Below are 23,186 nucleotides of genomic sequence, written 5' to 3'. Positions count from 1 at the left end.
TAGGGGGCCTTTGGGGCTCAGTTATGTGCCCCCTTCTAGCATCCATTTACACCCACTAACAAGGAGAATTTATTCGCTCCCACGGCTTCGACTACCACCTCTACAAAGATGACTCCAAAATCTACCTCAACCCAAATCTCTCTCCTTCTCTACAATCTCACATTTCCTCTTGCCTTTAGGCCATCTCTACTTGGATGACCCACTGCCTCAAACTTAAAGTAACCAAAACAGAACTCCTCAACCCACCCAAACGCTGGCCTCCCCTGACTTTCCCATTGCCATAAACACCATCACCATCTTCCCTGTCTCACACTCATACCCTTGGCATTATCCTCTCTCATTCAATGCATATATGCAGTCTTTCACCAAATATATATGTTTCTGTTTTCACAACCTCTCTAGAATCTTTCTATCCAAACTGCTGCCATGCTGCCCCAAGCACTCATGGTCATATTCCACCCCAAAGATTGCATCGGCTTCCTCGCTGACCTTCCTGCCTTCTGTTTCTCCCCATCCCAGTCCATATTTCACCCCGCTTCCTGGATGATTTCTTCAGAAACCTCCAATTCACATCCACATCAAACAGAAACTCCTTACCATCAACTTTTAGGCATTCAATCAGCTGGGCCCCTCCTACCTTACCTCACTCCTCTCCCACTACGACCGAGTCCACACACTTCACTCTTCTAATGCCAACCTACATATGGTGCCTCAATCTCATCTCTCTCACTGTTGACCTCTAGCTCATGTCCTACCTTCTATCTGGAACTCCTTCCCTCGACAGATCACCACTCTCCTCATCTTCAAAACCCTGCTAAAATCATATTTCCTCCCAGAATCCTTCCCTGACTAACCATTCATTTCTCCCCTCTAGTCTGCTTCTGTTCTGAATTGCCACCTGGGTCTGTGCCCCCTAAGCTCTTTGATAGACACTCCACCTCCATTCCCACAGCACTTATACACATTTCCTAGTACTCTGCTGCTTTCCTTCTCTATAATTTATTTCAGCATCTCTCTTCCCCACTACACTGTTAGCTCCTAAGGGGCACTGATTGTGTCTACCAACTCTATTGCATTGTATTTTTCCAAGTGCTTAATCAATATAAATAGTAAACATTTACCATTTATATTTGCAGTAAATATAAATGGTAAATATTTACTAGTCACACACAGTAAATGCTTTAATAAATGTTATTAATTAATTGCAGCCAAGACCCAGTGGGCCAGTTCTCAAGTGGAGGGAAGAAGAAAGAGAAAGAATGGGAAAGTAGTGTGGAGAGAAGCAGAAAGGTCTGATAAGATCTGGCAATCACAAGACTGGAGTTCTAGGCACAACCTTGTCCACTGTGTGACTGCAGGCAAGGCACTTACTTCTTGTTGCCTCAGTTCCCTCATCTGTAAAATGGGAATAGTGAGGCTTTGGGGAGGTAACATCATACTATTGATATAGGCCTATCCTTTAGACTTGGGACAATGGCAAGCGGCAGCCCCAAACTTCCTGATTGTTCTGATGGCTACGGCTGCTCCTGTGTTAGTTTATGAGCAACCCCTGAGGTAGCCCATATGGGCACCTAGGGCCTAATGCAGGCATAGGAGCCACGTCCATGCAGGCTGAAGTACCACTGAGCCTTGCCAGCCTGTGGACCCTATCCTGAGGGCTTTCCTCCAGCCCGAAGCTGGGCCTTTGGTTCAGGAGCCAAAACGATCACTTTACTGTATCTAGGAAAACTTAGGGGATTGTGAGGGGCTGGGGGGGGGGGAGGTAGAGTGGGGTGACTAGAAGTGGGGAGCAAATCGTGGGTGGAAGATCATTCTAGGCCCTGTGCTATGGCCCTTTACTGTGCTTGGGAAAACTGCCATGCTTTCTCCATCCTCCGCTAGTTCTGTCCCAACTAGAGTACAACATTTGCATCTCAGCCCCCAGATTTACTCCTCTAAAAAGTCACAGTCCTGATGGACCTTATTCCTGATGATGACCAAACCTTAATTTCTTGAGAAAACTGAACTCTGACTGAAGGAAGAAACAGAAATAAAACAGAAGAAAAACTGCACCACCAAAATCTTCACACCAAACGCTAAATACACTTAGAAGTTATGTACAGTCAACAGAGTTCGTTACCAGGTACGAGCATGGTTGACAGGAGCTCAGGAGTTTCCAGGAAGTCCACGTTGCTCCTTTGGAAAGTTTTGCTGTAATTCATTTGCAGGTGTCTGTGGAAATGAACCAAGGTCAGGGCAGTTTGTTCATCTCTGGGCCTGATTGTCCATGTACAGAATTCTGATGCTGTCCTTCGCAACTAAGGATTGGGATATCGTGGGTTACATTTTGGAGGGATTTTCGGCTCCTCCTTTTTGCAGATTCACAAGGGACGTGGGAGCCTTTCTTGGCCCGGTTCCCTCAACCCTGTAGAGTTCATTCATTCATTCAATCGTATTTACTGAGTGCTTACTGTGTGCAGAGCACTGTATGAAGCACTTGGAAAGTACATTTCGGCAATAGAGACAATCCATACCCAACAATGGGGTAACAGTCTAGAAGGGGGGGGACAGACAACAAAACAAGTAGACAGGCATCAATACCATCAAAATGGATAAATAAAATCATAGATATATACACATCGTTAATAAAATAAATAGGGTAATAAATATGTAAAAATATACACAAGTACTGTGGGGAGGGGGAAGGGCAATGGGCAAGGGAGGAGCGACAGAGGGAAAGGGAGGGTTCAATCTGGGAAGGCCTCGTGGACGAGGTGACCCCTCAGTAGGGCTTTGAAGAGGGGAAGAGAGTTAGTTTGAAGGATGTGAGGAGGGAGGCATTCCAGGTCAGAGGTAAGACTTGGGCCGGGGTGGACGGGGGGACAGGTGAGAACGAGGCACAGTGAGGACGTTAGCGGCAGAGGAGTGGAGTGTGTGGGGTGGGCTGTAGAAGGAGAGAAGGGAGGTGAGGTAGGAGGGGGCAAGGGGAAGGAGAGCTTTGAAGCCAAGAGTGAGGAGTTTTTGCTTCATGCAAAGGTTGATAGGCAACCACTGGAGATTTTTGAGGAGGGGAGTGATATGCCCAGAGCGTTTCAAACACCCAGTGATTGTTTTCTCTTCCCTTTGTTCTTTTTTTTTTCCTTTGCTCACCTCTCAGAGATGCTACTCATCCCTAGTTCATCTCAGTATATCACAGTCTCTGTGGCACAGTAGTCTAATTTGTGCAATCACCCATTCTCACTAGTTCTAGCAAGAAGATAAGATCCCAGTGTTTAGGCTGGCCAATGTGTGCCCCACCCATCAACAGTCCCATTAAAGTGAAGACCAATAGGGCCTTTTGTGGCAGAGTGCTATGGTTCTAGTTACTTGACCCATTCCCCTGATAGCCCTTACAGCCACAAGGGGATGGGGGAGGGAGAGCAAAGTGTGACTGTCTCCCTTCTTCCCTCCTCTCCAGAGCCACCTAGGGAGATACAAGGCCCAGGGCAATTAACCTAATGCAAGACCTCACCTGGGAGTTACGGAAGAGTAGGGTTTGAAAGAGAAGTTCTTCTACCCTGCAATCTTTTTCCGACCCTCCTCCCCAGACTAACGCTCAGGCAGCATTTCTCTGCTCCTCCTGATGGGACTCTACACGGCCCCTGGCCCCTCTCCCTACTGTCCTTTCTTTCGGGCATCTTCGACCTCCCACGAAACAGGAGTCTAAGAGCTGTGATTGTTGAAACAGCAAGGCGCAAGTGGAGCAAAGGGTGCTGGTGACGAGCACTTGAGTCACCCCAACTTCTCTCTCTCTGCAGTCTCTGGAGTAACAGTTTCTTGGAATCTTGGTTTACTGGGAGGCACCCTATGTTTCCCAGAGCAATTTCCCCAACTCTCCCAAGCCTAAGGATGGCCCAGCTCAACCCTGAACAGAAATCCTGTTAGCTCAGGTAACTCCTTACAAGACTCTAGGAGCTGGGGAGGTAGCTGTGATACTCACCAAGCAGCCCTGTTTATCGATCAATGAGATTTACTGAGTGCTTATTATCTGCAGAGCACTGTACTAAGCATTTGGGAGGGTGGTCATATTCTGCTAACATCAACTGGATAAGAGGATGGAAAAGGTTCCCTACTATCTTTAAATGTGTATAAAGTGTAGACGAGGCTATCTTTTCTGCCATAATCTTCACAGGCATGAAATCTCACCGAAATCTGTGGTGCCTTCAAATATGGAGGCTTTCTCTGTCTCTTTCTCTTCCTCTCTCCCTTCTTTTTTGTACTTTCCTCCTTCTCTCTCCTTAACTCTGTCATAATTTGCATTTTCAATTATGGATTTTGGCTAGCACACGTCATCTGGGTCATTTTTCCAGCAATATGAGTCGGTTTGGGCTCAGGATACCACATTATCAAGGAAACCGCTTGGCACTGGAATGGGTGAGGACTGCAGTAGGAGATTTCCTTAGAGTAAAATATTGCAAGGACCCAATCCTCAACTCATAAAAGAGTTGGGTGTACCTATTTCACTATCAAGTCTCTCTACTCTAGGAAATGAGTGATGGGGGAGCCTCCGTGTTAATATGTATTTTGTCTAACAACCTGCTCTAATCAGTATGGATCATGATGTTAAGTTAAACCACAAGGAGATTTGTCCTCCATTTTAGGTGGTGGTATGTGCTATATAGGTATATCCCACCTCGAGGATGCCTTCATTTGTTTTTGTCTTTTCAGTCCAATGAAGCCCTGGGTGTTGGGGGGGGGGGGAGGGTGGCGGGGAATGGACGGACAGGACGACAATGTGGTCTATTGGAAAGTGTGAGTCGGGGGTCAGAGGATTCCAGCTCTGTACCCTCCAGGTGTGTGATCTTGGACAAGTCACTTTATCTCTGCTGCCTCCATCTCCTTATATGGGCAATGGGAATAATGATCCCTGCTTCTCTCTACCCCAGGGAAATGCTGAGAGGATGAAATGTGATAAGAAACTTGAAAGAACCTTGGAAAAACAAAAGGACTGTACAACTTCAAAGTACTATCCTTGCCATCCGGTATAATCTGAAAGCTTTTCAGAATAATACATTTCTACCCATGATGTTTGTTTTGGGTTGAGAATGCTTGGTAGAATTGTTCTGTCTTTAAACAATTCATCATATTTTAACATTATTAATGCCATTCAGAAACAGCCTGTAAGGTCTAGTACTCGTTCAGCATCCCAAGACATCAAACAATCTGTTTGGCAAAGAGTTGGACCCGTGAATATAAACAGTTAGTTGCCTCCTACTTACCTATTCCACACACTGCTGTTCTCCCAGAACTCATAAACTATGAAGCGTGATTCATTTGAGAGCTTCTGAATAGACACACTGGATTGGAGACCAAAGGGAATATTATTACCTTCAAGAAATTTAAAGATTAGAAAATTTTTCATTTTCCCAAACACTGCTTGTAGACAACATGATGTCCTATTGATTCATGTGGACTTCTAAACCACAGAAATTTGATGGGGGAAACAGAAAGCCTTTTGAAAGTCATCTGTATTGTTAACTTTTTGAAACTCCAATATTCATCTAAAATGTCACAAAGCATTTTCAAGCAGCATTTAAAAAAATAAATATAAAAATAAGAATGCTATGATGAATTGTTTTTATTTTTGTAACCCATTTTTTAACATAAAGTGAAGGCAGTGGGATTCAGTGATATCCCAAATGAATTAATCCATTGAAAAGGATGAACAATCACAGGCATCAAGTCAGGTAGTTGATTAGTATATAACTTAGATAAGACAAGCATAAGCCAGGGAGGACTTGCACTGTATGGGCAATTCAGTCAGTGGGGAAGTGTTTCAAAAACAGGGAGGGGAAAGCTCAGAAAAATCTTTAAAACTTTGCGCTACTGTATCATGAGTACATATTACTGCCCATTTCACAAGGAAGCGACATTATTTTTTGCAATATACAGTGCTCAAGCACTTAGTACAGTGCTTTGCACACAGTAAGTGCTAAATAAATACAACTGAATGAATGAATATGGCTTTAGACTGAAATGGAGCAGGATATCTGGTCTTTGCAAAACAACAGAGAAGTGCAAGAAGTAACAGACACTCCTTACTGTATTTGTAAATCATACTAAAACATTGGTTACCATCAGCAGTCCTGGGCTTCGGCAATTACTAGACATATTTAACTGTCCTGAAATGGTCACTTTGACCAGCCCACACTTAGAATACTGCAGGCAGGTCAGATTGCTGTAGTTTACTTGTAAGCATCTTAAAAAGGGCATAATAGTCTGATAGATGGTACTGAGAAGAAAGGGTAAGATGATATGGGGATGGAGAAGTTTCATATAATAATAATTATCATTATTTTTCTTATGGTATTTGTTAAACACTAAGGCAACTGTTCTAAGCAATCAGGTTAGATACAAAGTAATCAGGTTGTCCCACATGGGGCTCACACTTTTAATCCCCATTTTGCAGATGAGGTAACTGAGGCACAGAGAAGTGGAGTGACTTGCCCAAGGTCGCACAGCAGACATAGCAATGGTATTTATTGAGCAGGCACTAAGGACAAATGCACTGGGGAAAGCACAACAGAAGCAATACACAATCCCCGCCCCCTCCAGGAGTTAATAATCAAATGGAGTAGACAAATAGTGGGAGCCAGAGGAAGAACAAAGCTATAACCGGAGACAGTACAGATGTACCATTTAATATGCAAATATATGTACCTATAAAATTGTAGATTGAAAAGTTTGGACTTTGCTCTGGAAAGGCAAAGACTTAGATGGGATATGGTTTAAGTTTAGAAAGTAATTAAGGATGGGGACAGGATGAATCCAGAATTTTTATTCACAAATCCCACACCAACACAATAGGGCACCTATTAAAGTTTGAAGGTGGAAATTTGAGACAAAAAGAAATACTTCTTTACATGGTAGGTAAAAAGCATATGGAATATGTTACCCCAGGGGAAAATAGCTGGAAGTTCAATAGAAGTTTGGAGAAATTCATGGACAAGTGATCTATAATGTGTTAAAAGTTAGGGATTTGTCTCACCCTCTAGACTGTGAACTCATTGTGGGCAGGGAATGTGTCTGTTTATTGTTTTATTGCACTCTCCCAAGCACTTAGTACCGTGCTTTGCATACAGTAAGCAGTCAATAAATATGATTAATTGGATTTTAAATAGAATCAATCAATAAATGGTTTTTACTGAGCCCTTACTATGTGCAGAGCCCTGTACAAAGCACTTGGAAGAATACAATATAACAGAGTTGGTAGACACATTACAGTTTAGAAGGGAGCTTACTATCTAGAACTTCAGCTAAAAGTTCCTTAACCATTAGGATTGAAGTCGAGGAAGGTAACCATCAATGCTGTCTCCTCCAGGCTTTCTACTACCACTGACAGAGACAGTGTACAGGGCCCAGGCTCACCGTCTTAATCCCCATTTTACAGATGAGGTAACTGAGGCACAGAGAAGTTAAGTGACTTTCCCACAGTCACCCAGCTGACAAGTGGCAGAGCCGGGATTCGAACCCATGACCCCTGACTCCTAAGCCAGTAAAAATGACACTGTTTTGTCATTTCTAAGTTGGGTGAAGTCCTAAGATTTCTTCAGGAAAGAGCATAATCGACTGAGTCAGGGATAACCATGCTCAGTTTCAGAAAGCAGAGTGCCCAACTCTTAGTAGGGCCCATGTGAGAACCAAACTCCCCAGTTTATGAAATAGTGACTGACAAATGCCATATTAAATAGGTGAGGGAAGAAAAGTGTCTGCTGCTAAAGTGTTTCGGAGGTTTTCAGTTTCAAGGCTATAGGCTGTGTCTCCCCACCTTCCCTTCCCCAAAATACACACACACCCTCTTCCCCCCTCCTCCCTCACAGCTCTCAGGCCATCCGTACACATTTCTGGCTGTGGAGAGAGACGTGACAGTTGTGAATGGCTCAGCAAAGCTCCATCACCACTTCTGCTGAAAAGAATGAAGCCTACATTCTGATGGTGGTGACATATACACCTCCTACTTTGGCAAGTTGCTTCACTTTTCAGTGCCTCAGTTTTCTCCTCTGTAAAATGGGAATTCAATACCTGTTCTCCCTTTACCTTAGACTGTGAGCCCCAGGTGGGACAAGGACATCCTGATGTCCTCTTCCCTATCTCCTCCAGTGTTTAATACAGTGCTTGGCATAAAGTAAGCACTTAAATAGCCCAATTATTATTATAAATACAGACCACCATTGGTGTCTGAACAGCCCTTCTTATACATGCAATGCTCAGTCGCAACGGAGAAGCCCCATGTGAGTTTTTTTATCTGCTCCAGCACTTGGATCTTATTAACCTTTTAATAAATTCCATAGCTATAAGTACTATGAGAAAAGATATAGCGTGGGAAAAATAGCCTATGAAAAACTAACCTTTAAAAAAATTCACAAAGAGCTATTTAATGGCGATTGCTTAATTTCATAAAATCTGACTCACTTCTTCAGGTATTGCAAATGCCTAATTGTCCTCAGGAAATTTTATATAATTATGTAATAATAATGATAATAGTATTTGTTATACATTTTTTATGTTCCAAATACTGTCCTATACACTGGGATCGGTCAAGCCGTGGCTCAGTGGAAAGAGCCCGGGCTTAGGAGTCAGGGGTCATGGGTTCGAATCCCAGATCTGCCACTTGTCAGCTGGGTGACTGTGGGAAAGTCACTTAACTTCTCTGTGCCTCAGTTACCTCATCTGTAAAATGGGGATTAAGATGGTGAGCCTCACGTGGGACAACCTGATTACATTGTATCTACCCCAGTATTTAGAACAGTGCTCTGCACATAGTAAGTGCTTAACAAATACCAACATTATTAATCAGGCAGAATACAGTCCCTGTCCCACTTGACACTCACAGTCTAAGAGGAAAGGAGAACATGTATTTAATACCTGTTCCCTCCCTTTCTCTCCTCAGTTTTTAAAAGGGCCAGCGACCCTAGGAGGGACAGTGGGACAGACTCTTGAGTTGTGGTACTATCCCGCTGAAACTGGGCACCACCAAGTGTGGACACCATTAGGTCCTGGGCAGCGCAGGCAGGCCAAGCTGCCCAGAGACAGGAAAATAGGACAGATCCAGCAGTGGACATCACTCCTTCCTTTACTCTTCCTGCAGCCTGGCTCCTAGTTCTGCAGTGGAGGGTCAAATCCTGGGGCTGTTCTCTGAGGCTCCAAGACCCCCTTCTGCATTCAATTCCCCTGCCTGGAATTGGATATGTCCTCTAAAATATAAACTGATTCATTCATTCATTCATTCATTCATTCATTCATTCATTCATTCATTCATTCAGTAATATTTATTGAGTGCTTATTGTGCGCAGAGCACTGTACTGTAAACTCGTCAAAGGGCAGGGACTGTCTCTGTCTGTTACAGATTTGTATAGAGAAGCAGCGTGGTGGCTCAGTGGAAAGAGCACGGGCTTTGGAGTCAGAGGTCATGGGTTCGAATCCCGGCTCGGCCACTTGTCAGCTGTGTGACTTTGGGCAAGTCACTTCACTTCTCGGTGCCTCACTTACCTCATCTGTAAAATGGGGATTAAGACTGTGAGCCCCACGTGAGACAACCTGATTCCCCTGTGTCTACCCCAGTGCTTAGAACAGTGCTTGGCACATAGTAAGCGCTTAACAAATACCAACATTATAATTATTATTCCAAGCGCTTAGTACAGGGCTCTGCACATAGTAAACACTCAATAAATACTATTGAATGAATGAATGAATGAATGTACTAAGTGCTTGGAAAGTGCATCACAGCAGTAAACAGAGATAATCTGCTCACAACAAGCTCACAGTCTAGAAGGGGGGAGACAGACATGGTAATAATAATATTAATGATTTTGGTATTTGTTAAGCACACACTCTGTGCCAGAAACGGCAGAGCACTGTACTAAAGCAGTTGGGAAAGTACAATATAAAAATGCCACAGATCAAGTTGTCTTGATGTCTGTCTCCCCCCTTCTAGACTGTGCCTTACCGAAGGCACATCTCCTCCAAGAGGCCTTCCCAGACTAAGCCCCACTTTTCCTCATCTTCCACACCCTTCTGCGTTGCCCTGACTTGCTCCCTTTGCTCTACCCACCTCCAACCCCACAGCACTTATTTATATATCTGTAATTTTATTTATTTGCATTGAGGTCTACCTCCCCACTTTTAGACTGTGAGCTCCTTGGGGACAGGGAATGCCCCTGTGTATTATATGTCACTGTTTATTGTTGTATTGTACTTTCCTGAGTGCCTAGTACAGTGCACACAGTAAGTGCTTAATAAATATGACTAAGCAGTGTGGTTAGTGGAAAGAGCCTGGGCGTGGGAGTCAGAGGTTGGGGATTCTAATCCCCCCCTCTACCACTTGTCAGTTGTGTGACCATGGGCAAGTCACTTAACTTCTCTGGGCCTTGTTACCTCATCTGTAAAATGGGGATGAAGACTGTAATCCCTACTTGGGACAACCTGATTACCTTGTATCTACCCCAGTGCTTAGAACAGTGCTTGGCACATAGAAAGCCCTTAACAAACAGCAACATTATTATCAAGCGCTTAGTACAGTGTTCTGCACATAGTAAGTGCTCAATAAATACGACTGAATGAAAGAATTTGTTTATACATGTGATAGAGAGAAGATATCTGTGTGAGAGAGCATATATGTGTATCTCTCTGCTTCTGCCTCTCCATCCCTTCTCTTCTATCTCTTTCTGTGAGTTGCTAACTCTTCTGAAACGAATTAACGGATAAACTGCAGAATTTTAAAAGTGTGGTCAACTTCAGATTATCCAACCATACAAATGGCCCACAATAGCTGTCCAATCAAGAGAAAATCTAGAATTTATCAGGGCCACACAGCCAATAGATGGCACCAACAGTGCACGAAAGGCTTTAGTCGTCACCTGGCATTTTTGTTCTCCAGTTGGCTCTGTTGATTTGTGTCATTGCTTTTACCTTTAAATAGCTCAGAATTTTTTCTCAGGGCTATATTGTCAAGCCTTCTGTCAGAGGCTAGGAAGGGGAGAAATAGCAGACGCAGCTGCTGTCAGGCTCGCATGTCCCAGAGAAAGAGAGAGTGGGCACTGTGTCTTCTGGTGTCCTTGAAAACTTTTATTCCTCGGGGTTTAACTTTAATCACCCTTTCTGTATTTATAAGACAGCCCTAGCAACATACTTCTATGGAACTCTGGTAAATGTTATTTTAACACCAGAAAATGGCTTACAGGTAAAGAAGCAACAGTAAATAATCACTTCGAAAGCTGCCATTTCTTTTTTCTGCTTCACAACGTTTGATTTTCATCCTCTCAGCCTGACCGGGTGACTATTTTGAATCAACCTTTGTAGAAAGGAAAAATGACTGAAGAGACCAAACTTTCCCATCCTATTCTCCAGTAGGAAAAAGCAAGAGTGAGATGCCATGCTTTAATATCAAAAAGAAACGTCTTATCTATCATTTAGAGAATGTCTCTGTTGCCGAATTGTACATTCCAAGTGCTTAGTACAGTGCTCTGCACATAGTAAGCGCTCAATAAATGCGAATGAATGAATGAATCTATCCCCATTTTCTGCCTTAGCATTCTAGATTGTATTTCCTAGTTAGTGAGGGTCAAAAGCAGAAAGAAAAGTCATGGTCACTGCTCTCTCTCACTCCCCTAAAGTCACAACTTTCCAGTTCCTGTTCCTCACCCTTAAAAAAGGCTTACTATGTGCCAGGCACTGTTGTAAACCAGGACCAGCTACAAGATGATAAAGTCAGACACATTCCCCATTCCACATGGGGCTCACAGTCCAAGTAGGAGGAAGAACATGACTCAAATCCCCATTATACAGATGAGAAAACCGAGTCACAGAGAAGTGATTTGGCCAAGGTCATATAGCAGGCAAGGGACATCGCTGCGATTTTGCCTTTTTAAGGGTGAGGAACAGGAACTGGAAAGTTATGGCTATGGGGAAGTGAGAGAGAGCAATGACCATGAATTTTCCTTCTGCTTTTGACCCTCACTAACTGGGAAATACACTCTAGAATGCTAAGGCAGAAAATAGGGATAGATACATTCATTAAAAATGTGCCAGGCATTATACTAAGCACTGGGGTAGATACAACTTAGGTTGGACACAGTCCCTGTCGCACTTATGGTTCACAGTCCTAATCCCCATTTACAGATAAGGTAACTGAGGCACAGAAAAGTGAAATGATTTGCTACACAGCAGATGAGTGGTAGAGTCAGGATTAGATCTCAGGTCTTTCTGACTTCCAGGTCTGTACTCTATCCACTAGGCCATGCTGCTTCTCTATAATCTCAATCCTCACTTCTCAGCCAAATCACAATCCTCTTGAATCTTTCTGCCAGTCCTGGTATGCTGTAAGGAAAGAGGATATGTGTGTGTGTGTGTGCGTGTTTTAATAATAACAATAATAATGTTGGTATTTGTTCAGCGCTTACTATGTGCTGAGCACTGTTCTAAGCACTGGGGTAGATACAGGGTAATCAGGTTGTCCCATGTGAGGCTCACAGCTAATCCCCATTTTACAGATGAGGTCACTGAGGCACCGAGAAGCTAAGTGGCTTGCCCACAGTCACACAGCTGACAAGTGGCAGAGCCGGAATTCGAACCCATGACCTCTGACTCCCAAGCCCAGGCCCTTTCCACTGAGCCATGCTGCTTCTCTAATAGAGATACATAGAAGATCTCTCCCTTCTCTCCATCTTCTCTGCCCCTTCTTTCAGGTTCCGAATATATCAGTGGCATTCACTGAACACTTTCTGTGCGCAGAGCTCCATATTAAGCGCTGGGGAGAGTACAGTGTAACAGACACATTCCCTGCCCGCAGTGACCTTACAGTCTAGAGGACTGTACCATCAAGTGCAAATTCTATTAACAAAAATGTGAATTATACAAAACAGCATAGCAGAAGCTATGAGAATATAGCCCAACAAAGACCTATTATTAATTGCCACTTTCAAAAGATGGGGGTCTCATAAACCCATTTTCATCTTGGATGATTCTCCCCTCCAGCCCCTCCACCATTCCATCCCATCCCCAGCCCCGGTGAGGGTCCCAGGGCAGGGCGGAGAACAACTTACTGAAGGCAGCCACTTTGAGCAGAGGCGCTGTCCACGTAATGTTTCAGGGCCAGCTGGAACTCCTCCAGCTCCTCCTCCAGCACCGACATCTGCCGCTGAACAATCATCACGTGCTGCAGAGGGAGACACACGAGGACCCGTTATGGGGTGCACTGAGCCCCTATTACTTCAGACACCCTGCTGCTTATTCCATTGCTTTTCATTTACCCAGTCATTCTCGTTTGTCTCATTTGTAGTTAGGCCTAGCATCTGGTTTCGGGTCAATAAATATTCCAAAAAATGTACTTTTAATAGAGCTCTGAGGTGAGGATGGGTTTACTTATCTCTGACGGCATATGTGGTTTTAGTGGGACGCTGCTTTTTATCTCTTTTGGAGATAACACAAAGTCATTCCCCTCCTTTTTCTTTAGGAGTTACTCAGGGCTGTTCTCTGTGCATTACACTTTATTACAACCTCCATCAAAATTACCTTTTGGCAGTTTGTGCTGTTGGTACTGTTTCATGCCCCATTTTACATTTCAAAAATGTTCTAATGTTAGAAGATTCACTGTATCGATGTCTTCTCAGGTCACTGGTAATTCACTTATTACAGAGTTCATGAATTCAGGATAACCCACTAAAAAATCTCATTTAAGATTACATCACAATCCTGGGCAGGCTTTGAAGGCTACCTCGTTCAGTCCTCTGTCTCCAGGAAGATAAGCTGTAACTAAGATTCCTATCCTAAGATTACCTATCGATCAAGAAATCAATCAACTGTATTTATTGAGTACTAAGTGCTTGGAAGAGTATCGGTCAATCAATCAATCAGTCATATTTACCAAGCACTTACTGTGTGCAGAGCACTGTACTAAGCTTGGGAGAGTACAATATGACAGACAAAGTCCTTACCCACAACAAGATTACTGTCTAGAAGGTGGAGACAGACATTAATATAATAAATTATTGATATGTACATAAGTGCTGTGGGGCTGGGATGAATAAAGGGAACAAGTCAGGCTGATGCAGAAGGAAGTGGGAGAAGAGGAAAGAAGGGCTTAGTCAGGGAAGTCCTCATAGAGGAGATGTGCCTTCAATAAGGTTTTGACAGTGTGGAAAATAACTGTCAGATATGAAGAGGGAGGGTGTTCCAGGACAGAGGCAGGATGTGGGCAAGAGGCTCTCGGTGAGATAGATGAGATTGAGGTGCAGTTGAGTAGGTTGGCATTAGAGGAGCAGAGTGTGTGGGCTGGGTTGTAAGAGGAGAGTAGCAAGGTGAGGTAAGAGGGGTCAAGATGATTGAGTGCTTTAAAGCTGATGGAAAGGAGTTTCTGTTTGATGCAGAGGTAGATGGGCAACCACTGGAGGTTCTTGAAGAGTAGGGAAACATCGACTGAACATTTTTGTAGAAAAATGATACGGGCAGCAGCCTGAAGTTTAGACTGGAGTAGGGAGAGAGAGGAGGCATGAGGGTATAAGACAATAAATAAAAGACATATTCCCCACACACAATGAGCTTACAGTCTAAAAGGGGAGAGAGACTTAAAAATGAATAAATTACACATCTGTATATAAGTGCCGTGTGGCTGGTGGCGGGAGTGAATAAAGGGAGCAAGTCGGGGTGACATGGAAGGAGTGGGAAAAGAGGAAATAAGGGCTTAGACAGACAAGTCCTCAGACAATAAGGGGGAGATGTGCCTTCAATAAGTCTTTGAAGAGGGTAGAGTAATTGTCAGCCGGATATGAAAAGGGAGAACATTCCAGATACCTATGCACAGCAAATGCCTGGTCAAGACCTCTGACACTCCTCATGCTACTAAAATAATATTCCAGAATCTGCTGATACAAAGCACTTCATGTTTATTATGTTTCTTCCTGCTTTTGTAGCTGCCCTAGATCTGAGAGAAAGGGGAGATTTTCATTTAAAAAAATCTTCATTCAAATGTATATAAGGGAAAATCAAAATAAGCTGGCTCTGGGTTGATTTTTACTGATAAAATTTAAAACTGCAAAACATTTATAAAGGTCAGGTCAACATTTTGCCTAGGGAGAAACCATGTGGAGCTGAAGTGCCTCCGAATGCCAATCTCCTTGCCAGCCACCATCTTCTCTTCTCTCTTGGTCTTTTTTTGTCTTTAATGTCTTCCTATCTTTCTGTCTTGGCCTTCTGTACCATTTTGTTTCTCCCTGTATCTCTCATCTAGTTTTTCCTCTTGTTCTTTATGTCCTCATCCCTTCCCCGCTCTGCCTGGACTTTAGATTTACCCCTAGGCGGCCTGCACATTGTTTGAGTTCCAGAAAATATCATCGCTGTGTCTGCCTGTGTTTTGGGAGCACTGATGAAACTGCTTAACTGTACTGAAGCAATCCTTGCTGTGTTTCTGATGAAAGCATTGATTGTTCCTAGAGAAAAGAGGTTCTGATCTGTATCCACAGGGAGGTTAAGGTTGGGGTGGGGCTGGAGGAAGGAGAGAGAGAGAAACAGGGATAGAGACTTAGAAGAAAAATCAGCAAGAGCAGAACCTGCTTCATCTTACTCCCTTTCACAAAATAAGCTGGAAAAAGGTTAAGGGTCCTGGGGAAAATGGAATCCTTTAAAATGAAGATTAAAGTAAATTGTCCCGAAAAATGCTAAGATAGGAGATTTTTAAAACCCCCACAAAAAAATGTAGAAAAAGAAAAGACAAAAGACAAAAGGAGAAGCAGCATGCTCTAGTGGAAAAGTTCATGACCCTGGGAGTTAGGGGTCTGCATTCTGGCTACATCACTTCTCTATTGTATGATCTTGGGAAAGTCACATAACTTCTCTGTCCTTCAGTTTCCTTATCTGTAAAATGGAGATTCAATATTCTCCCTCCTAGGCTATAAGCCTTATGTGGGACCTGATTATCTTGTACAGTGCTTGGCTCACAGTAAGCTCTTAACAAATACCACAATTATAATAATAATGATGGTATTTAAGCGCTTACTATGTGCCAAGCACTGTTCTAAGCGCTAGTTGGGGATACAAGGTAATCAGGTTGTCCTATGTGGGGCTCACAGTCTTAATCTCCATTTTACAGATGAGGTAGCTGAGTCATAGAGAAGTTAAGTGACTTGCCCAAAGTCACATAGCTGACAAGTGGCGGAGCTAGAATTCGAACCCATGACCTCTGACTCCCAAGCCTGGGCTCTTTCCACTGAGGCACGCTGCTTCTCTAATATGTTTATAATCATGAAGGACCCATTTCCTTGAACAAGTAGCCAAAGTTGGAAAAATGTTAAAGTAGCATACACTTTGGGGGAAAGGAAAGATTGGAACCTGTTCTCCCTCCTACTTAGACTGAGAGTCCAGTCAGTGGTATTTATTGAGCACTTCCTGTGTGCAGAGTACTGTACTAAACTCTTGGGAGATACAACACAGAGTTGTAGACATATCCCCTGTCCACAAGGAACCTACAGACTAGAGGGGGAGGCAAACATTACAATAAATTACAGATGTCTAAATAAGTGCAGTGGAGCTGAGAGTGGGGTGAAAATCTTTTATTCTCCCCCAGCACTTAGTAGAGCATCTGGAACGTAGAGCATCCGGAACTTAACAAATCCTTGCAGAAGCAGCCTGGCATAATGGATGGAGCATGGGCCTGGGAGTCAGAAGGTCATGGGTTCTAATTCTGACCCTGGCACCTGTCCGCTGTGTGACTTTGGGCAAGTCACTTTACTTCTCTGTGCCTCAGTTTCCTCATCTGTAAAATGGGGGTTGAGACTGTGAGCCCCATGAAGGACAGGGACTGTGTCCAACTCGATTTTCCTGTATCTATCCCAGAGCTTAGTACAGTGTCTTGCACACTGTAAGCCCTTAATACCATTATTATCATTAAATACCAAAAAAAGCAATATTTACATATTTCTATATAAAGAGATGAGGATGAGCAGAAATACAAAAATGTTAAGGGTGGCACTTGGGTCGACCATGATTTGGATATTGGGGATTAATCGGGACAGGCTTCTTGGAGGAGGTGGGGGTTAGGAGGGCTTTGAGGATGTGGAGAACTTCCGGTCTCCACTTATTCTTGACTGCACAGTGTTTGGCTTTCTGCTCATTTTCTTTTATTTGTCTTTCAGCATCAGGAGTTCTGAGAGTACAGGACCTCAGGGAAGGAGCTAGGGCTTTGTGATGGGATCACATCCTGTAGCTTTCAGCAGCCTCCTGCTTTACACTCTTCTGATATCTCAAGAGAGCTGGCTGCGGATATTCTTTCCAAATAGCACTGCGTTCTTTACCTAGGAATCCTTGAGGACTACCCAGTCAGGGTTTCTACTTGCCCATCCCCTTCCAGATTTCCATGTAGATAAGTACCTGGCGAAAGTGGCCTATGTATGACCAGTTTCACATTTGAACAAATCACTTTTTTATTATGAAAGATTCTCAAATGTTAAGGAAGATTGGCAAATGAACTATTTGGAAGGGAAAAAGAGGTGACTCTCCTAAGAAGCCCAGAGACGTAAGGTAGCAAGAAAGTCTTTTGCCCCAAACTCCTCTCTGAGAGAGAGGCAAACTCCCTGAAATTCCTCTCATAGACTGTAAGCTAGAGAAGCAGCATGGCCTAGTGGATAGAGCACAGACCTCAGAGTAAAAGGACCTAGTTTTTATTTCTGGCTCCACCATTTCTCTGCAGTGTGACCTTGGGCATGTCACTTAACTTCTATGTGTCAGTTTCCTCAACTATAAAGTAGGGATTAAATCCTCCTCCCTCCTATTTAGAATCCAATTTAGTACAGTGTCTTGCACACTGTAAGCGCTTAATACCATTGTAATAATAATAATAACAATTTTGGCATTTGTTAAGCACTTACTATGTGCAGAGCACTGTTCTAAGCGCTGGGGTAGGTACAGAATAATCAGTTTGTCCCACGTGAGGCTCACAGTTAATCCCCATTTGACAGATGAGGTAACTGCGGCACAGAGAAGTTAAGTGACTTGCCCAGAGTCACACAGCTGACAAATGGCAGAGCTGGGATTTGAACTCATGACATCTGACTCCCAAGCCCGTGCTCTTTCCACTGAGCCAAGCTGCTTCTCTAATTATCATGATTTAATTAATTATCATTAATTATCATTAATTTTATTATCATTAAATACCAAAAAAGCAATATTTACATATTTCTATATAAAGAGCTGAGGATGAGCAGAAATACATAAATGTTAAGGGTGAGCCCTATGTGGGACAGGGACTGTGTCCAACTTGATTATCTTGTTTCTACTCCAGAGCTCAGAACTGTGGTTGACATAATAACAAATACCATAAAAAAATACCATAAAAAAGCTCCATCAACAGGAATCACATCTACTAACTCCGTTGCACTGTAATACTCTCTTAGTACAGTGCTCTGCACATAGTAAGCACTCAATCAATACCACCGATTGACACTCAGCAGTGTAGCGAAGGAGTTAATAATAATTATGGTATTTGTTAAATGCTTACTATGTTCCAGGCACTGTTGGGGTGGGTAGAAGCAATTCGGATTGGACACAGTTCTTGTCCCACGTAGGGCTCACGAACTCACTCCCCATTTTATAGGTGAGGTAACTGAGGCATGGAGAAGTTAAGTGACTTGCCCAAGGTCACACAGCAGACGAGTGGCAGAGCCAGGATTAGAACCCATGACCTTCTGACCTGCTGAGAGTTGCCCTGTAGTCAAAGGGTCCTAAGATTTCTTATCCAGTAAAAGTTTCCCCGGGCCTTATGGACGGGTTGGAGGAGAAAGGCTTTCATTGCTTTGAAAGAATTTTCTTCCTGAATAAACACTCTCTTGTTCTCCTAGGAGGAAAGTAAAAATGAAGTGGAATGGAAGCTGGGGGTGGTGGGGGGTGGGGGTGAGGGAAAGGGGTTAGTGGGTGGCGAGTAGGGAAGGGCCAGGTGATGGAGAAGTCCAGTACTTTAAAATATTTACTGAAGCACTTTCAGCTAATGCCCTGCAGGGTTCTGCAGCTTAATCTTCTTAATTAGCAAAGAAAATGAAGTTGGCAGAATGGGACCAAGGAGGAGAAGGAAAGAAGGAAGAGGACAAGAGGGATGGTAACCATGTCCATGCCAGCTAGGGGTTTCATTGACAGAGGGGCTGGCTGGAGAAGCCTGCTCATATATGTTGACAAATGGTCACCCAGAGATTGACCGGTGAAAAGAGGTGATAAGGGGCTGCACATTCGATTTTGACTCAAGAGATTTTAATTTACCTAAAACGTCCTGAAGAGCTGCCCTAGAGGACTTTAAGGAGCCGCTCCAGAAGCGATGTTGCCTAATGGATAGAGCACAGGTCTGGAAGCAAGAAGAACCTGGGTTTTAATCCCTGCTCCACCCCTTACCTGCTGTGTGACCTTGGGTAAGTCACTTCACTTTTCCGAGCCTCGGTACCTCATCTGTAAAACGGGGATTGAGATTGTGACCCCCATGTTGAACGGGGACTGTGCCTAACCCGATTTGCTTGCATCCACCCCAGCGCTAAGTATAGTGTCTGGAACATAGTGAGAACTTAACACATGCCATTATTATTACGATTATTGGCAGAGGAGGAAAGAATGTATCCCTGTATCTCCTGCTGAAATAAACTGCCAGATTCAGTAAGAATAGGCAACAGAGACAGCACTCTGAGGCTGTTCCTCAGGACAAGATCTGAACATTAAATAAAGAGAAATATAATTTCTTTCATTCACACTAAGAAACATGTGTCTACACCTAGGTTGTTCCATATACCTGCCCCAGAAAAGATTGACAATGGAGAGCAGTCACAGTTCCAGTCTCCCCTATTTTGAAGGAAGGGCTAGCCCAGACCCAATACATGTGTTCACCCTATAGATCTCATTGCTTTTCTCTCCCTGCCAGTGAGTCTATCATTAATGCTGAACCTGTGCATCATTTCATCCAGCAAACAAAAATGAGCTTAAACCAGGATATGGTGGTGCCTCTGGGGGCAGACTGGGTTTAGAAATGTGATAAAATTCTGCAATTCCAACAATTATTTTGGCCTGTTAGGAGTGTTTGACCTCAAGGACCCGGGCATTGTGATGCTGACTCCAGCATCAGTCTTCTGTTCTAGGGTGGGCTTGCATTCACCTATTATTTGATGGTTTAAAAAAAGTGGTGTTTCATTTATTTGCATTACTTTCTAAGCATCCTATGTCCTTTTTTCCCCACGTCAAGCTTAATCCCTTCCCTTCTGTTCCCAGTCACTATTGTTGTATAGCTGTATACATATTCATTTACAAGTTTTTTGTACAGCATCTGGAGGAAAGGTGTTCTAAAAACTCAATACATAAATACATTCCAATTTCACCCTAGAGATAAAGTTACGTTTCTTTCTGGGAAAACACTGCAGTATTGTTTATGTATCTTCATACGGTACCCTGCAGCCTAATTTTGACACCCTAGCTCATAACCATGTGAAATACACAGGAGGTATGAGCTTGTAAGTATATGTAGCACATTTTGTGCAGGGGGGAACAAGTGATCTCCTTGTGACACAACTGTAGGAAATCTGACAAAAATGAGCACCCCTACAACCTCATTAGCAGGATGGTGCACACAGATTATTATCTTGGAAAAATAACCCCCTCTCATGGGGCAATTGAAAGCATCAAAAATTGAATACGAAATGGTCAAATAGCAACTCTACAGTAACTCAAACAGCAAGTCATTCTACTGGGGGTTTGATTTTCCAGGTCATCTTTGTTTTATCAATTTAGGAGAAAAAGTTTTCCCTTCAATGAAACCTAATTATTATTTTAGTATATCTAGCAATCTACTGAATAGAGAGTGGAAAAGTCTACTCCTGAGTTGCTGCCAGGAATAACAAATAAATATCAATCAATGGTATTTATTGAGCACCTACCATAGTCAGAGAAATGGCAGAGTATAAGGATATGTACTTAAATGCTGTGGGATTGGGGCTGGGGGTGATGTTCAAAGTGCTTGAAAGGGCACAAAATCTAGATCATTGGCACTGCAGAAGGAAGGGCAAAGTAGAGAAAGGGAGGACTTAGAGAAGTTTGGGAGGAGTTATGACTTTAGCAGGGCTTTGAAGATGGGGAGAGTGGTGACATTTGAGGAGGGAGTTTCAGTCCAGAAGGAGAATGTGGGCAAGGACTCGGTGAGAAAGATGAGACCTAGGAATGATGAGGAGGTTGGCGCTAGAGGAGCAAAGTGTGTGGGCAGGATTATAGTAGAACTGTGAGGTAAGGTAAGAGGGGCCTAGCTGATTGAGTGCATTAAAGCTAATGGAAAGGCATTTCTGTTTGATGTGGAGGTGGATGGGCAGCGACGAGAGGTTCTCGAGGTGTGGGGAGACACAAACTGAATTATTAAAAAAAAAAAAATACTTGGGCAGCAGAGAGAAATATGGACAGGAGTGGAGTGAAATAAGGAGACAGGAAAGTGTTAGCGAGGAGGCTGAGGAAATAATAATAATTATGACATTTATTAAGTGCTTACTATGTGCAAGGCACTGTACTAAGTGCTGGAACAAGGCAGGATAGACTAAGTGCTTAGAACAGCATGGTAACAGGATAGAGAAGAAAGGGAGGATTTTAAAGATAAGGTGAAGGTAGAAGGTAGAACCAACAGGATTTGGTGACAGACTGAATTTGTTGGTTGAATTTGAAAACTTTTTATTTGGAAGATGTAAATTTATTATTATTGTTTAATCACCATACTGTAGAAGGTCTCATACTAGGGAACCATACCAGGAGATTCATAAAAATTCCTACTTCTGGAAGGGCAAGCTGGCATCAATGTACAACAGGATGGGAAAGCACAGAAAGATATTAAAGTGGTGGTGCCAAGTGGAGGGGAGGGAGCTGCATGTGGTTGTAGGGGGCAGGAGGGGCATGGTGGAAGTGCTACTTGATGGATTGCTGCTGTGTGGGTGAGTCTTCAGTCTGGAGGCCAGAACACTTCTTTAACTGTTACTCCTCTTACAGTTTCTGGAAAGCCCCAGGGCCTGGTCTCTCTGCCTATCTAGAAAGAAGGGGAGGAAAGGGAAAGGGCAAAGGAAGGGGGAAAGGAAAGAAAAAGGAAAGGAAAGATGTGTTTTCCAGTGCTTAGTATAATGCTCTGCCCACAGTAAGTGCTTAATAAATGGATTTGAATGAATGAGTGCGACAATTACTCTCCACATCTTCAAAACCTTATGGAAGGCACACCTCCTCCAACTAAGCCCTCATTTCCTCTTTCCCCAATCCCTTCTGTATCTCCCTGATTTGCTCCCTTTATTCACCCCTAAGCCTCACAGCACTTAACTATATAACTATATATATAATTTCTTTATTTTAATATCTGTCCCCCAGTCTAGGCTATAAGATCGTTGTGGGCAGGGAATGTGTCCTACCAATTCTGTTACACTGTACTCTCCCAAATGCTTAGCACAGTATTCTGCACACAGAGAGTGTTCAGTAAATTTGATTGATTGAGTCAGGTCATTGTGAGGATCAGTGGGGTTGGGGTGAAAAGCCCAGGGAACCGGGATCATAGCTCTTGGTGCTTCCAAACTTCTCTTGTCACTTGTGAAAATTATTTATTTATACATGGTTGCAATAAATATTGTAATACATGCAATACCCCTCATCCTAACCTTTTAGAATATGTTTTCAGCTGTCAGAGGTCTACTGTTGAAAGTTTGAGTGTTTTAGAGATAGGATCCCTCAAAATCAATCCAGTTTATCTACACATTTAGGAGGAGAAAAGTAAGATTTCCATAGCTTAACTGTTAAGATCAGATTTTCAGTATCAGATTCCCATCTATTATTGATGTAAACTGTAGAGCTCAACAGAAAGAGGTACCTCATTAAAGGAACACAGTGAAATATAATTTAGCCATCAATTACTTGGTAATTTTAGTACAGGTATACATTAGTACAGGCATATTCCATGGGCTGAGCACTCCACAATACAATCAACCTGGAGGTACGTGCAAAACCTCCACCACCAATAGTATGTCCAAGTGCTGCAAGTAAAATCAATCAATGGCGTTTACTGAGCTCTTACTATGTGCAGAGCACTGTACTAAGCACTTGGGAAAGTACAGTACAACAGACTTAGACATGCTCACTGCCCACAACAAGCTTATTTATAGTCTACAGGGGGAGACAGGCATTTGTATACATTTTTAATGTAT

The 23,186-nt window shown here is 43.1% G+C and overlaps 1 protein-coding gene across 1 annotated transcript in view; it reads right to left on the bottom strand.

The window, feature by feature from the left end:
* NECAB1 (N-terminal EF-hand calcium binding protein 1) overlaps positions 1-23,186 on the bottom strand; it is a 155,839-nt gene that overhangs the window by 5,612 nt on the left and 127,041 nt on the right. The window contains exons 10-12 of the mRNA XM_029063658.2: positions 13,059-13,171; positions 5,238-5,315; positions 2,120-2,211 (exon numbers count right to left, since the gene is read on the bottom strand). Coding sequence (XP_028919491.1) covers positions 2,120-2,211; positions 5,238-5,315; positions 13,059-13,171 — 283 coding nt within the window. The remainder of the gene's footprint in view (positions 1-2,119; positions 2,212-5,237; positions 5,316-13,058; positions 13,172-23,186) is intronic.

This window comes from Ornithorhynchus anatinus, chromosome 4 (assembly GCF_004115215.2).
Source record: "Ornithorhynchus anatinus isolate Pmale09 chromosome 4, mOrnAna1.pri.v4, whole genome shotgun sequence".
NCBI lineage: Eukaryota > Metazoa > Chordata > Mammalia > Monotremata > Ornithorhynchidae > Ornithorhynchus > Ornithorhynchus anatinus.
The sequence above is the reverse complement of the archived record's forward strand: the minus strand, read 5'-3'. Positions and strand labels throughout refer to the sequence as shown.